A 15,775-nucleotide genomic window follows, 5' to 3' on the forward strand; every position below is an offset into this window, starting at 1 on the left:
TTGCTTGCTTTATCGACTTTGTAAAAGCTTTTGATTCGATCTGGCACGAAGGACTCTTTCTAAAACTTCTAGAAAATGGGATTGGAGGGAAAACATTTGATTTAATCAGCACCATGTATAAAAACAATACATGTGCTGTAAAAATAGGAAATAAACGAACAGAATTTTTCTCTCAACATTGAGGAGTTAGACAAGGTTGCCCTTTGAGCCCCACTCTGTTTAACATTTATATAAATGAATTAGCCAAAGAATTAAATAATTCCCCTGCACCCGGCCCAACCCTGACGAAATCAGAAGTCAAATGTCTCCTCTTTGCAGATGATTTAGTTATTCTGTCAAAAACAAAAGAGGACTACAGCAGCTCCTCGACATCATAGACACATTCAGTCAAACATGGGCTCTTAAAATCAATCTCGCAAAAACCAAAATAATGATTTTTCAAAAAAGACCCAGGTGTAGGGAAAATAAATACACTTTCAGAGCAGGAAACCAGGTCCTCCAACACACCCATGAATACACCTATCTGGGACTAAAAATCAGCTCAACGGGGAACTTCAATCTGGCTGTGAATGAACTGAAAACAAAGGCACTTAGAGTCTTCTACATGGTCAAAAATACAATTCGACATGAAATTCCAATTCAAACCTGGCTAAAAATTATTAAATCAATAATCGAACCAATTGCACTTTATGGCAGCGAAATATGGGGACCTCTAAAAACCCAAGATTTCTCCAAATGGGAAAAGAAGAAATTTAAATTATGCATACCCAAATTTGTAAAAGCACCTTAAAAGTTAACAGAGCGACCCCAAACAAATCATGCAGAGCTGAATTAGGGCGGTACCCATTATTAATTAGTTTTCAGAAGAGAGCTGTGAAATTCCAGCAGCACCTGAAATCCAGTGATGCGAGCTCATATCAGGCTGAAGCCCTGCAGTGTCAGGAGCAGAACCTGCAGAAGAGCGCACTTCTACAGCTGGTGCTCAAACTAAACCCAAACCAGCACAGCACAATCCGGCCCAACCAAATAACACAGTTACAAAAACAACATTACATCACCTATTGGAAAGATGCCACTAAATTACAGAAGAAAATGGAGCTGTATTTAGACCTGAAAAGAGACTACAAACCAGCAGAATACTTGAGCTGTGTAAAAGATCCCAAATTAAGAAAAACACTTACAAAATACAGACTGAGTGATCACTGTCTGGCTGTAGAGAGAGGACGACACAGACAGAGATGGCAGCCGAGAGAGCAGAGACTGTGTTCACGGTGTTCTCAGAGAGAGCTGGAGACAGAGGAACATTTCCTACTACACTGTGATTACTATCACAACATAAGAGCTGCATATTTCCCCAAATTCCAACAAATTAAACCAAATTGTATGGCCTTACCAAATACAGAAAAATTAAATCACATTTTAGGGGAGAATTCCAAAATGATCACAACAGCAGCAAGATATGTATCAGCCCGTCACAAACTAAGACTGCCAGCCAGTGGACAAAACTGAACAAGAGCATTTCTTACATGTACTGTTGTGCAAAGTTATTATCATTATTATTATTATTTTGTCTTTAATAGTTTTCTTGTTTCTTGTTTGAAGGGGAAAAAAAGAGAAAGTATACATTTACTTAATTATTTTACAAATCTGTTTTTGTTTTATGTATTATATAATTTATTCCTTATTCATGTAATGTACAATGCTTTGGCAATACTGTGCAAGTCATGCCAATAAAGCTCATTTGAATTTGATAGAGACAGACAGATGGACAGGCAGACAAATAGATAGAGACAGACAGACAGACAGACAGACAGACAAATAGAGACAGACAGACAGACAGACAAATAGATAGACAGACAGACAGACAAATTGATAGAGACAGACAGACAGAAGGACAGACATACAGACAGACAAATAGATAGAGACAGACAGACGGACAAATAGAGACAGACAGACAGACAAAAAGATAGAGACAGACAGACGTACAGGCAGACAAATAGATAGAGACAGACAGACAAATAGAGACAGACAGACAGACGGACAGACAGACAGACAAATAGATAGAGACAGACAGACAGACGGACGGAAAGACAGACAGACAAATAGATAGAGACAGACAGACAGACGGACAGACAGACAAATAGAGACAGACAGACAAGACAGACAAATAGATAGAGGCAGACAGACAGACGGACAGACAGACAAATAGATAGACAGACAGACAGACAGACAGACAACAGACAGACAAATAGAGACAGGCAGACAAGACAGACAAATAGATAGAGGCAGACAGACAGACGGACAGACAGACAAATAGATAGACAGACAGACAGACAGACAGACAACAGACAGACAAATAGAGACAGGCAGACAAGACAGACAAATAGATAGAGGCAGACAGACAGACGGACAGACAGACAAATAGAGACAGACAGACAAGACAGACAAATAGATAGAGGCAGACAGACAGACGGACAAACAGACAAATAGATAGACAGACAGACAGACAACAGACAGACAAATAGAGACAGGCAGACGGACAGACAGACAAATAGATAGAGACAGACAGACAGACAGACAGACAAATAGATAGAGAAAGACAGACAAATAGATAGAGACAGACAGACAGACGGACAGACAGACAAATAGATAGACAGACAGACAGACAGACAAATAGATAGACAGACAGACAGACAGACAGACAACAGAGAGACAAATAGAGACAGGCAGACGGAGAGACAGACAAATAGATAGAGACAGACAGACAGACAGACAGACAGACAGACAAATAGATAGAGACAGACAGACAGATAGACAGATGGACAGACAGACAGACAAATAGATAGAGACAGACAGACAGACAAATAGATAGAGACAGACAGACAAATAGATAGAGACAGACAGACGGACAGACAGACAGACAAATAGATAGAGACAGACAGACAGATGGACAGACAGACAAATAGATAGAGACAGACAGACAGACAGACAGACAGACAAATAGAGACAGACAGACAGACAGACGGACAAATAGATAGAGACAGACAGACAAACGGACAGACAGACAGATAAATAGATAGAGACAGACAGACAGATGGACAAATAGAGACAGACAGACAGACAGACGGACAAATAGATAGAGACAGACAGACAGACAGACAGACAAATTGATAGAGACAGACAGACAGAAGGACGGACATACAGACAGACAAATAGATTGAGACAGACAGACAGACAAATAGATAGAGACAGACAGACGGACGGACAAATAGAGACAGACAGACAGACAAATAGATAGAGACAGACAGAAAAATAAAGATAGACAGACAAATAGAGACAGACAGACAAATAGAGACAGACAGACAGACAAATAGATAGAGACAGAAAGACAGACAGACAGATGGACAGACAAAAAGATAGAGACAGACAGACAGAGAGAGACAGACAGACAGACCAATAGATAGACAGCCAAATAGACAGACAAAGAGACGGACAGACAAATAGATAGACAGACAGATAGAGAGACAGACAGATGGACAGACAAATAGACAGACAGATAGAGAGACAGACAGACAGACAAATAGATTGACAGACAGATAGAGAGACAGACAGCTAAGAGTTCGAACCCTTTTAAATCCAAAGGCTTTAATTTGTTTCTTCAGTAGAACACAATGAGAGATTTTGAACTCAAACCGTTGCAGTCTGTCAGTCTTTTAATGGAGGCGGGATGGGAATCACGGCTTTGAGTCAAAAAAAAAATACCCAAACAAAACCAAATTAAACCCTGCGGCTCGTGACGGTACACAGATGTGTACAGATACGAAACGATCGGTCTGTGCAAGAAACTGAACAGTAGAGTACATTTGAGACATGTACAGTTGAAACACCGTAAATAACTTGCGTATACAAGAACTCTGAGCCTTGATTTTTTTTTCTCCAAACAATCGTATCTTTTACTGAGGGAAATTTGAAATGTGTGTGCCTTTCCACTCTGAAGATATCTACAAAAGTTTTTTATTTTTTTTCCAAGGTGAGATTTTCTTTTCACCACGTCCCTTCCACAATGAATAGCTTATTAATCTTGTATGCTTGTTAAACTTAACATATACCATTGCAAACATTACACTGTGCTCTAAAAGTAGACATTTTATGACATTGTGAAATGCAAGTTCTTTTCATAGTCTTGAGAAATGTGCGAGCATGTCAGTGCGGTACGGTTGAGAAACAGTGTATGTCACATGCTGTTTAGTTGTACACTGTTATGATAATATAATATAGTCACATGTTAAAAGGATTACATAGCATTTTGGGAAATATACAAGGTGGTAAAGTGGGTACAGTTGATACACCTTTTAGGTCGCCTTGTATATAATAACCAACAATCATAGAAAATAAAATGCATATTCAGAGGCTGTGTGTTTGTGTATTGGTATTACCAACATTACCAAATGTCCTCACAAGTATAGTAATATCAGTAAATTCTAACTGTATAGGAATATTTTTTGGGTCCCCATGATAAAACAAGCTTATAAATCATACAGAATGATTGAAAATGTAAATGCAGAAAGTTTGGAGTGTTTAGTATTAGGGTTATAGAATATACAGGAGTGTATTATTATTCTGTTAGGTTTCTACTGTTTGCTATATTTTTTCTAGTGTTAAATATTTGTTCCTATTTTAAATAAATCAGAATTAAAGCAATTAAACCAGTTTTTAAAATGTAATTTTTAAAACTGTAATTTATTACATTTACAATAGTTAGCCAGCTTTAGATTATTAAGAATGGGTGTTTAGTACACCATATGGGTAAACAAAAATGCACCTTATGTTTATGAGCTAATTGTGGAAAATATAAACTACTTATGGCTATTATTAATTTATGAGATTTTAGTACACAAGCAAAATAAATGTGAAAAATCAATTCATTTCAGCATCTAGTTTTTGTGTAGTGATTAAAAGGGCAGCAAGTGTACCCTATTTATATTTTTTTATACCTCTGACTCACCACAATGTCCGAACTGTCCTGAGCGCCACCTATCGCTCAAATGGACCATTGACACTCCTAATTGAGATTGTAGATAGTGTCAATGGTCCATTTGAGAGATAGGTGCTGTTAAAGCACTTCTAAGTCTGTGATGCACCTAAAGCAAGAAGAAGAAAAGACATCTCACATGTGGCTGTTGAGAACGCACACAGGACAGTTCGGACATTGCGGTGAATCAGAGGTAAAAAAATGCGGTGAATCAGAGGTTTCTTTTTTTTTACTCTCAAAGCCGTGATTCCCATCCACTTCCATTATAAGACTGACAGACTGCAACGGTTTGAGTTCAAAATCTGTTTGTGTTCTACTGAAGAAAAAAAAAAAGTCACCTACATCTTGGATACCCAAATGTTCATTTTTGGGTGAACTATGCCTTTAATTGAGTGTATTCGTAAAATGTATTACATAATATAGATATTGAAATTGAAAAATTGACCTGATCTCTATAAAATATTCTCAGATTTCAAGGCACACACACCACACTTAAAATGTCAGCATGTCATTCAATAATATCAGTGAGTAAAATATATATATAAATTGTAATTTACTTTAAAGTACATTTATATTTTGTAACTAATGCAACGGCATTCAGAGATTTGTTCAAATATTTCATGTTTGCTGTGTTTTTGAACTGATAAATTCATCTTGTGCATTTGAAGTACTTCACGAGGTCCTCATGAAGAGCTCAGAGAAGCACTGATATCAAAGATGCCCTTACCTCGTCAAGTGTTCGGGAGCTTCAGCAAATCGGTGCAATAAATGCAGTTATTTGTAATAATTCTGCAAAATCCCAAAGCATCCAATAAAAAAAAAAACAAGAGACATGCGATACACTAATAAAACTATTTTATTTAGAAAAAGCATACACTGTAGATTCTGCCAGATAAAAACTCCATGAAGTCATTTGGAAAGTCATGAATTGTTTCCTTTTTTAGTTCACTTATTTACGGAGAAATCCATTGCCATTCTTCATACAAATCATTTAAAAACATGATTGAACACACAAAGGAAATCCGGAGGCGTACATTTGAAATGAAAGTAACAGAAAATGTCTTATTACATGGAACCATTTTATTTTTGTGTACATAATATACAAAGAGCATTTGTACGGCTTCAAACACCTAGTCTAAATATCACATGTGAATTAAAAAAAAAAGGAAAAGTAGCATTCAGGAAACCAGAGCTTTCTTTTTTACTTAAAAAAAAAAAAAAGAGAAGAAAAAAGAAAACAGAAAATAAAGTAATAAGCAAGGTCATAAAAACGCAAGCATTTGAGAGCAACACCAATTCAACCTGAATCTGTTTGTGATGCAAGGAGCACATTGTGCTAAATATTAAAGGAAACAAACTTTCAGTGTAGTACTGAAAATATCACAATAAAAATGGCAGATTAAAATACGAGCGACGACATTTCCAGGCAAAACAACAGAAGTTTGGATGCAGGCAAAGTGAGTCCTCTTTCCAGACGGTGATAGAAGGAATTAAGATGCTGACGCCGAGCTGATGAGTCCTGCAGGAACACTGCAGCCAATGCCACTCAGGAAACTTCTGCATTATCCAAAAGCACATCGCAAATCAATCAACTCCCATAACCCATAACTCCACTCTTAAGAAATGAGTATGAAAACGCTCTTAAAGCACTTCCTCACCTCCAGTGTCAGCATAGATTATCTGTGCTTTTCTGATGATTTATGGGTAATGAATGTTAAGGAAAAAAAAAACAGCAGTGAGCTGAGTTTGTGTAAAGCGGATTTCTATAGAAAAAGCATGACTTCTTTTCATCTCTACACGCTGCCGTTGGTGTTTAAGGCATCAAAGGATATTGTTTCTTCTCTTCTTTAGCGCCAGTGCTGTCTCTCTTCTTTTCAGGTTTCTCTTTGTCATGCCTGGACTCCTGTAGCAGAGGAAACACGAGAGCATCAGTGAGCGTGCAGGAAGGGGTTTCATTTCACTCTGGGTGTTTTAGTTGAGCTTGGATGGAGTTAATAAGGGCTTCTCTGCAGCTGATCATTTCTAAAGCTTGGTTTCAGGCACAGGGTTCGTCTCCTCATGAAAACAATACTTCAAACTGTAAAAGTCTCCTTAATTAAAAACAAAACATTTGCTTCGTTTCAAACAAAGGATTTTAATCAAATGTAGCATGAAACCTGAGATACTCACAAGCCATGTTATTAGATTTTAGATTTTGAAGTCAATTTTATGTGACGTGATCATTAGATTTGTTACAGCAATGGCATTCTAATTCCATAAGAACAACCACGTCAAAATAATCTAATGATCAAAACTATATAACTACATGCACATTCAATTAAAACAAGAAAAAAAACTACTGTTATTTCACTCTAAGATATTACAAATTTTCATAAGAATACAAAATATTAATAACACTAATTTTATTTTACATTTCAACTAAATATGACAATACTAATATTTGTGGCCGTCTTGTTTTCTTAATTTTCAATAAAACATCAGGGAGGTCCATAATCCCTTCTCACTACAGGTTTATGAAGGCTGGTGCATTTTGTGTTCCCAAACTCTAGCTCCAGTTACCGTTCTCGAGTTAGACTGATTTGTCACTGAGTGACCTCTGTGCAGAAATTAAAAAATTAAGGAAGCGCTCATTTTAGCCGTAGCCTAGGGTCCTATTTTATAGAATACATCTTTAAAAGATACAATTAAAAAAAGAAGCTGTATGGTTCGCAGTGTCAATGGAAACAGGAACAGATGGCACATTTGAATGAGGACACGTTTTATCATTTTTTATAGCTTAGTGTGTATTTATATAGAGTCTAGTGTCTAGTGTGACCGCCCCTTAACACGGACTACGATATTCTGCTCTCTAGACATTGGTCAGTCACTCATTGAGATTTCATTATATATATACTTTTTTTGTTGTTTTCATACTTTAGGTTTTAAATCACAAACCCAAAAAGTGTGCAGCACAAACACGAAGGGTGAGTCGAGTTGAACACTTTTAGGGGCTTTGTTTGACATCTTAACACAGACTCACAAACCTTTTTGCCTCCAGAGGTCTTCTCCGGTTTGGCCAGTTCGCTCTTGTCCTTGCTGGTGGACTTGGAGCGCTTGCTGCTGTCCTTGTCGTTGGAGTGTGGTGATTCGGAGGGGCTGGCGCTCTTGCTGTGTTTGGAGGAGCCTGTGTGAAGAGAGCGAGCGCAGTCATGTGAGTCGGACAACACGAGAGGAGGGCTTTCTGATTGCCTCTGCCGCAGAGAAAGAGAACGTTCGGCAGAGGGCAAAACTAATTTAAAAGATAGGTGTAATCGACTCACTCATTCCATTCTCATCTTTACGGCGCTTGGATTCCTGGCTCATCTCGCGGTCACTGTTTGAGTAGTCCTAGAGGAAGAAACGGCGCAAATCAACATCACGCTCCTTTAATCACTGCCCTTTACTCAAAGACGACCATGTTGTAACTGAGAAACTGTGTGCTTTATGAACCTCACCAAGTGCCCGGATCCTTTAACTGCGTCAGGGACGGAGCCACTTACTCGTTTCCGGTCCTTCCGCTCTTCTTTCTTCTCCCTCTCATTGGAACGGTCCCTGGATTTGTCAGACTCTTTCTTCTCGTCGTCCTTCTCTTTGCTCTTGGGCAGGACTGTGCTGTGGTTAGGATGGTGCTGAGGGTTGGATGGAGAGATGAGAGAGGGTTAACGCCTCACAGGATGAGAGCTACAGCATGCACAGCGGACCGCTGCCACTGCATTAGCATGCCCCATTAGAGATGCAATCGCCTTCCCATGAGTCTTCACACCTCACCGTGCTATCAGACACACCCACTGGAAGTCCAAGCACTCTATTAAAAGCTGAACTCACATATGCAGCCCTTTCACATGCCTTGCATCAGGCATTCAACACACCTAAAAACAACCGCCAAACCTCCACGTGAAAAGTGTTACAACAGGGCGATTTTAGGCAGCAAGGAGGATCAGTCCACCGTTTGGTTTTACACCAACTTATTGATGTGTCATGCTAATATTCCCAGGTATTCAGTGGCCACAGAGTCAGAGTTTATTATAAATATAATTAACAAATGTTAAGATTAGCTGGTTTTCAAAATAATCTTTACTTGAAGCTGTACCCAGCAGTGAGTGCCAAGCCAAAAAATGCTTCAAGGGATAAGATAAAATGTAAACCAGACAACTGTTTTTCAAAGAAAGCAGCGACGGCAAGATGTATATATATTTATATATTAATGAAGATGTATTTTCAGGTGGAACCAGATATATATAGTCTAATTTTATCTTTAACACGACACAAGCTGCCAGGACACAGAAACTCAACGTCCCACATCATGTTCAGCTACATTAACGGTTTGCTGCGGTGCGGTTTTTTTATTTATTTATCTTTTTATTTTTAAGTCGTTTGATCATTTGCCTCATATTCATGATCCAGCTGGAAACGACACATACAGAATAAAGTAACTACAATGAAGTGATTAAAAAAATGACAATAAAAAACCCCATGTGTCCATGTGCATAAAAGCACACACACAGTAAATATGATTCTTGTTTGCAATCTAACAGCAGAATGTGGTTGTGTTGTTTGGAAAACTGCCATTTCAGACTCTCCCACTGATCCAAAGATAAATGAGAAGGAGAGGAACCAAACCAGACTGAGATCCAACAGAGCAAGAGATACTGGGGGGGGAATAAACGAGTCTATCTGAAGACCCCCAATCCTCCTTCAAGATCTGACACTGTACTGATTTCTGACCCCTGAAAGAAACGTCCGATCTTACAGATTCAGTCTGATTTGTGAATGCATTGGTTTTGTGAACCAATAAATAAAAGTGCTTTATTTTCAATTTCTGAAAGACTACTTGACTCGGCTTATTGGTTTTGGTCTTTAATATTATACTGACCGATTACAATTACTTCAGTCAATAAATGACCAAGTATTGTGTTTAAAAGAACTGAAATGGGTATGAAGTCTATGATACACGTCTGGTATTGCTGCAACTAAATGTCTCGTGTCAAGCCTACATGGTCCTGCCATGTGTTAAAGACAACATCACACACCACCTCTGTTTGGAAAGAGTATTACAACATCAGATTAATAACACAAACTCCAGAGAGTGAACGACTGCAGAATTAATCCCATGTACAAAACCACTTTAACACCAGAATCCAAACGGACAACTGAATTAAAAGAAAACACACACAGCTGACACAATATCCTACAAGAAACAGCCCGACCCTGCTGGTTCAGGAAAACAACAGCTCTTGTGTCTCATGCTAAATACATCTATACTGAGGGTCCTTCATATCTGGATGATCCTGCAGTTAATGTGCGGGAATACTTTGACAGCAGACCTTCAAAGAGAGAGAGAGAGAGAGAATAAAATAACAGGCTGCTCAAAATTCAGCTGTACTGCTTTTTTTTTCAGGTGTTGCCATCAGCATATTTCCAAACATCCTTCAGTGACCAAACTGCTAAACACTTATCTCCCTGCGGCTGACAGGAGCTGTTCAAAAGAGACCGGAGTGGTAGAATAGAGGACCGGAGTCCAATCAGACAGCGAGGACTGAGAGAGGAGCCCAGGAGAGCGTAGCCACGGGAAGAATGGAGGATATTGTTGGGCTGAAATGACATTAGCAGAATATAAAATGTCTTGGCAGAGGAGGAGAGGGATGTGCGAGCAGAAGAGCGCTATGCATGATTCAGCCATATTCCGCCATCTTCCGAAGGGAAAAGGCACTTTTTAAAGACGATATACCACTAGAAACACTCCAAACCTGGCATGTGGCGCAAAACGTGCTGCAATCCACAAACGCATTCATGACAAACAGTGTGAGGACAGTTTCTGCAGGAAGACGATATCGACAATGTCTCAGAGGCTAGTGAGCTGCCATCCCACACAGCATCTCTGGGCATCCGTCCGCAGGAATGCTGCCTACTAGGGCGGTCAAAATGGCTGAAAAACTACATTCGAATTTTGTACTTAAATATTATCAAAAATTCGAATTATATTCAAATTTAAAATGCATACTTTCAGTAGGGCGAAGAAAAGCTTTTGGTTTCTCTCCTGAGGCCACAAGAGGGTGCATCGAGCAAAATATTACTAATGCACGTTTATTCAAAGCATAAGAAAACATTCGTGAAAAAAAAACATTTAAAATAATATTTATATTATATTATATTATTATTAAGTTGCTTAAACAACTATAAACAAAACCGCATCATGTATGCATGCATAGTTAACTCCAGAAGGCGGAAAGCCAGTCACACAGAATACATTTTTCACATTTAAAAACATGATGTAGTGGGACGGGGAACAAAACCTTCTGATGAAACAGAAGTGGTACTGTGTGTCGAGCAACGGTTTTGCATTCGAATGTTATTTTAAATTAGATGAATATTCTAAATTCTAATACTTTTGACAGCCCTACTGCCTTCATAGACAGCATTCCTGTGCATCACAGGCAGGTTTCGGAACTTTGACAACAACAAAGTTTCTTTTTTTTCCCAAATTGTGCATTTTACATCTTAATTGTTAAATGACATTTATTTGTAATAATCACAAATGATCTGTAATCAACTGAATTCGTAAAACTATTTAATCTGTTAAAAACATTAACAAAAACAGTATCCAATGAAAGTAGTTTGATCTAGAACCTAGGGTTAAATTTAATGCAAACAAATGATCAAAAAAAAATACTGTTCAATAGTAATATGTTTTAGGTTAAACCAAACTTATATGGGGGGGGGGGTTGCATTTGTGTTTTATCAAATAAAAGGCCTTCATGTCACTTTTGATTTATTCATCCAGATTTGGCCAAATTCAGAGAGTTATGGATTGCACAATTCCTTACGCATTTTCTGCATTATGGAAATCATAAGGTCCCACAGGGGTGTTGAAACAAACGACAGTATTTGTGGGTATCACAAAAGTGTTTAAAACACGCTGTCTAACTATACTGCATGTTTGGCCACCAAAGTACATTTTGGACAAATTCTGCCACCATGGACAATCTTTTTGAACATTGTCTGGAAGTTTTGAACCAATATTGCCTGAATGGTCTGGGTAGACAGTTCACTAGGTCTGAAGACACAATCAGAGTTAAGGATTGAAAAAGATCCAAACCTTTGAAGCGGAGTCCTTGAAGTCGTTGAGATTGTCCTGTAGGAATGAATGGAGATGACAGATGAGCTGGAGAGGATGGCACACAGCAGGAGAAAGGCTGGGGGAGGCTGGCCGTCAATCAACACATCCCCAAAGACCTTCAAAGACTAGAACTTTCACATGGTTAGAGACGCAGAGACCGGACTATTGGAGCCTAACGCTAGTCTGCGCTGGACTCGCTCAACCTGCATGTGTTTGGAGAACGTCACTGCACTGAGCATCACAGGTAAACGTCTCAACTCGTATCTTTGGTCTAAAATAGAGCATACATTCTGTGAACTAACTATGGGAGTTGATGAAGATAACAAAACAAGCTAAACTCAGCTAGGATATATAAATTAAGGGAATAGAAGGAGGTCATGTACACTTTGGCATGAGGTCTCACTCATAGACAATTGCAACAAGATTCCTGGTCACGGATGGACAGATCCCTCTGGGAAGGCCATGCCCACACTTTTTTTTCCTGGTTGCCTTTCTCTTTGTCGTAGTTGCTGGTGATGCGGCTTTCTCTGGATGTTGAAGGAACCGTCTGCTGGTTGCACGGATGTCTCGTTGAAAACCCTTCCACGAATCGGGTGTGGAAAATAAAACAGGGTGGACAAAAAAGCAAGCAGTGGCAGTGAAGAGGAGCACATTCCTGTCTGGGATCCCAGATCGGGGAAACATTCCAGCTCCTCCGGGAGTCACCGACGTGATTCAGGATTTCCTCCAGCGGAAACATTCTCATCTCGAGGTTTAGTTTAGAAAAAAAAAAAAGACTTGATTCTTATTTCTCTTATGTTTTGCTTACTCCGCAAGTAATATGCTATGATTCAAAAAAAAAAAAAGGGAGGGCGCTTTACAAAAATAAATACGTATATTTACAATCTTACAAAAAGTGCGGTGTACGACAAGGAACAAAACTTGTGAGGCACTCGAGTAGATTCTCTTAGTGTGAAAAAGTGAGAAAAAAATTAAGCATGTGCTAGAATTTAATATTTTGGCAAGTCCTTGGGAATTTATCTTAAAAATCTGACATCTATTGAAAAATACTTCTCCAAAAAAATAGTCCATTAGATGCCAAATTCCCCCCACTGCTCTCCTACAACGGCCGGGCTCCAGAGGCCTCCTCTCAAACTCCAGCGGGAAACACACGATCTCCGACAGGTGGGGACAAGAGGAAAGAAGTGCACAGCTCTCCTCAGGCCATACTAACCTTAACTGCAGAGGAGTGCGACGGTGACGAGTGTGCGTCAAGCTTTCGTCTTTTTTGCTCTGCTGAGAGAAAAAATACCAGGTTCAGCTTCAAAAAATGCTTTTTTCCTTTAGATTTTTTTATCTGCAGCATGCAATTTAAACAATATAGGCAGACACTCGGGTGAGTGTCCAAAAGAGAATTCAAATTTTAGGGTGAACAAAATCCAAAATCCTTTAAGATCTCTTCTTAAAATAAAGAGAAAATTAGCAAAAACCGATAAACGCAGCTTTACAGGAAAACGCCACCGTTTTTTTCACTAAACAGGGATGAATTTATCAACCCGTCTAAGTTGAGGGAAGAACATAGTGAAAAAGGGAAAAACTGTGGTGTTTTAAAAAAAAATAAAAATAAATAAAAATACTACAAGGTCGTTGAATGCTTGAATCTTATTGGCTGACGAACATTCTGAGGGAGGTGTTCATTTTTTTTTCTTTCTGGGAAACGCACAATGAGCGTAGTTCCAGGCAGCTCTCTTGACCGCATTACAGTTCCACATCACTTCACAGTTTACTGTAATAACGTTCACGCAGTTTGCACAAAAAGTTGTCGTCAGCGCTGCCCTGACGCTTTTATCAGTTAGCCTCTATAGTGTAGCAACTTAAAGGCTACACAAGACATTTCTCACTAGCGAGGAGACTGCTAGTTTTGTCCACTTTCAAGGCATCGTGAGTTCATGTTTAACTGCAGGAGCCGACAAGCATTCCAAGGCAAGTCCATTTTAGGTGACAAGGCTTATTTCACTTTGAAAAGACTACTAGCTGAGAGGAGTTTCGTCAAAGCTAACTAAAAGATGAACGAGGGTGGATAATTTCGACGAACTTGGCTGAAAAGGAAAATAAAAGCTGAAACGTTTTCGGAGTCTTGCAAAAGCATGGCGTTACACTGGTGAGGGACATACTCTTTATGATCACAACAACAACGTTCGTCAGACATCTCCATTGTCATCTGAGGAGATTACAAAGTTAAACTCTAAAACATGAAATGTGGAGTTATCTGCTTTTGCTAGAAAACAAACGTTTAATATGTAAAAAAAATAATATTCTTTCAATGAACTTTAATTTTGTAAATTACCTGAATCTTTATTTTAAGTTAGTTATTATTACTTAAAACAACCCACCTGCAGTTTGATTGATATTACTTGGAATGTGCAATAAAAAAAGTGATTTCTAAAAAAAAAAATCTAATAAAAATGGAGTGATCGGTTTTTGCAAATTAACTCCTCATATAAAGCCCAAACAAAGTCAAAGAAGTGTAGTGAAGCATATTTAAGTGTACAGTGTCTCACCCCGTTCAGACTCGACTCCTTCGGACCTGGGCACGAGGGACTTCATGCTTCCCGTCCCAGCGCTCTTCTCCACTTTGCTGCCTTCCTTAGTCTTGCTGTCGTTGGACACGTCGCGTTCCTTGGACCACTCTTTTTCGGCGGATTTCCCATCGATCTTGCTCTTCTCTTCCTTCTTGTCATCCTTCCTCTTGTCCTTGTCAGCCTTGGGGGTCTTCTCCTTGCTGTCAGTGGGCTTCTCCTCCTTCTGTTTGTCCTTCCCTCCTGCTTTGGCCTCTGGAGTGCTAGCTGGGTTCTTTTCTTTCTTCTCCTTTTTCTCCTTTGTGGTCTTCTCTTTATCTTCTTTCTCTTTGCTTCCTTTAGTGCTGTGAAGAGATTAGGGATCAGCTGAAATGTTTCTTGCTTACACACACACATATATATGTTTGGCTTTGAAACCATTACAAAGAACAAATCAAATGGCCTTTATTCAGAAATCTAGAATAACTGATAAACTGGAGATGTAATATAACACCACTTAAGATCTTATAAAACCTGACGAATAGTACAGATTGCTCTCCGCTGACTTTTTAAAGCAACAAAAGCTTGAAGTCGAGTCTATTTTTGGGTAGAGGAGTTATGTTAGATAAACTCTTATCTACTGTTAAAATAATGGAGTGAAAAGTAGCTAGTAGCTTTAGAACAGGAAGAATAAAATGTGTATACTTTAAAGATACACATCATAGACACTTCAAGATATACTTTGCAAAAGGGGAACCCAAAGCGAATTTGATCTTTTGGACAAAAAAAGTGTTTTCTCAAAGCCCCTGAGCTATGGCTGTTTTCTCCTGACTGAGTCATTCATTATTAAAACAGAGCACATCGTGACCCCTCTGTCCTCTCATCTCATTACATATTCCTGACTACGCCACTTTCCCTGACCCCACCAAACCACATTAAAACACTCAGAAATCCAGTACAATCTCATTCCATTCACACAATTCCTGAATGGAAACTAATGGGACCTTTCTTCGCCGGTCTCCCATTGAAGGATTTCTTTCGAAACGATGTTTTACACAGCCAATTTGACGG

General features: G+C 38.9%; 1 protein-coding gene across 4 annotated transcripts in view; it reads right to left on the minus strand.

The window, feature by feature from the left end:
- Positions 1-5,865: 5,865 nt before the first annotated feature.
- The window catches only part of thoc2 (THO complex 2), a 68,878-nt gene continuing 58,968 nt past the window's right edge, over positions 5,866-15,775 (minus strand). The window contains exons 31-39 of one of the 4 annotated variants that reach the window (XM_059522169.1): positions 14,708-15,069; positions 13,381-13,439; positions 12,147-12,182; positions 8,551-8,679; positions 8,332-8,398; positions 8,056-8,195; positions 6,865-6,935; positions 6,691-6,736; positions 5,866-6,589 (exon numbers count right to left, since the gene is read on the minus strand). In XM_059522169.1, coding sequence (XP_059378152.1) covers positions 6,709-6,736; positions 6,865-6,935; positions 8,056-8,195; positions 8,332-8,398; positions 8,551-8,679; positions 12,147-12,182; positions 13,381-13,439; positions 14,708-15,069 — 892 coding nt within the window. In that variant the 3' untranslated portion in view covers positions 5,866-6,589; positions 6,691-6,708. Of the gene's footprint in view, positions 6,590-6,690; positions 6,737-6,864; positions 6,936-8,055; positions 8,196-8,331; positions 8,399-8,505; positions 8,680-12,146; positions 12,183-13,380; positions 13,443-14,707; positions 15,070-15,775 lie in introns of all 4 variants that reach the window. The other 3 variants (XM_059522168.1, XM_059522166.1, XM_059522167.1) reach the window with 3 other exon arrangements.

The sequence above is a fragment of the Carassius carassius genome, chromosome 33 (genome assembly GCF_963082965.1).
Source record: "Carassius carassius chromosome 33, fCarCar2.1, whole genome shotgun sequence".
Classification (NCBI taxonomy): Eukaryota; Metazoa; Chordata; class Actinopteri; order Cypriniformes; family Cyprinidae; genus Carassius; species Carassius carassius.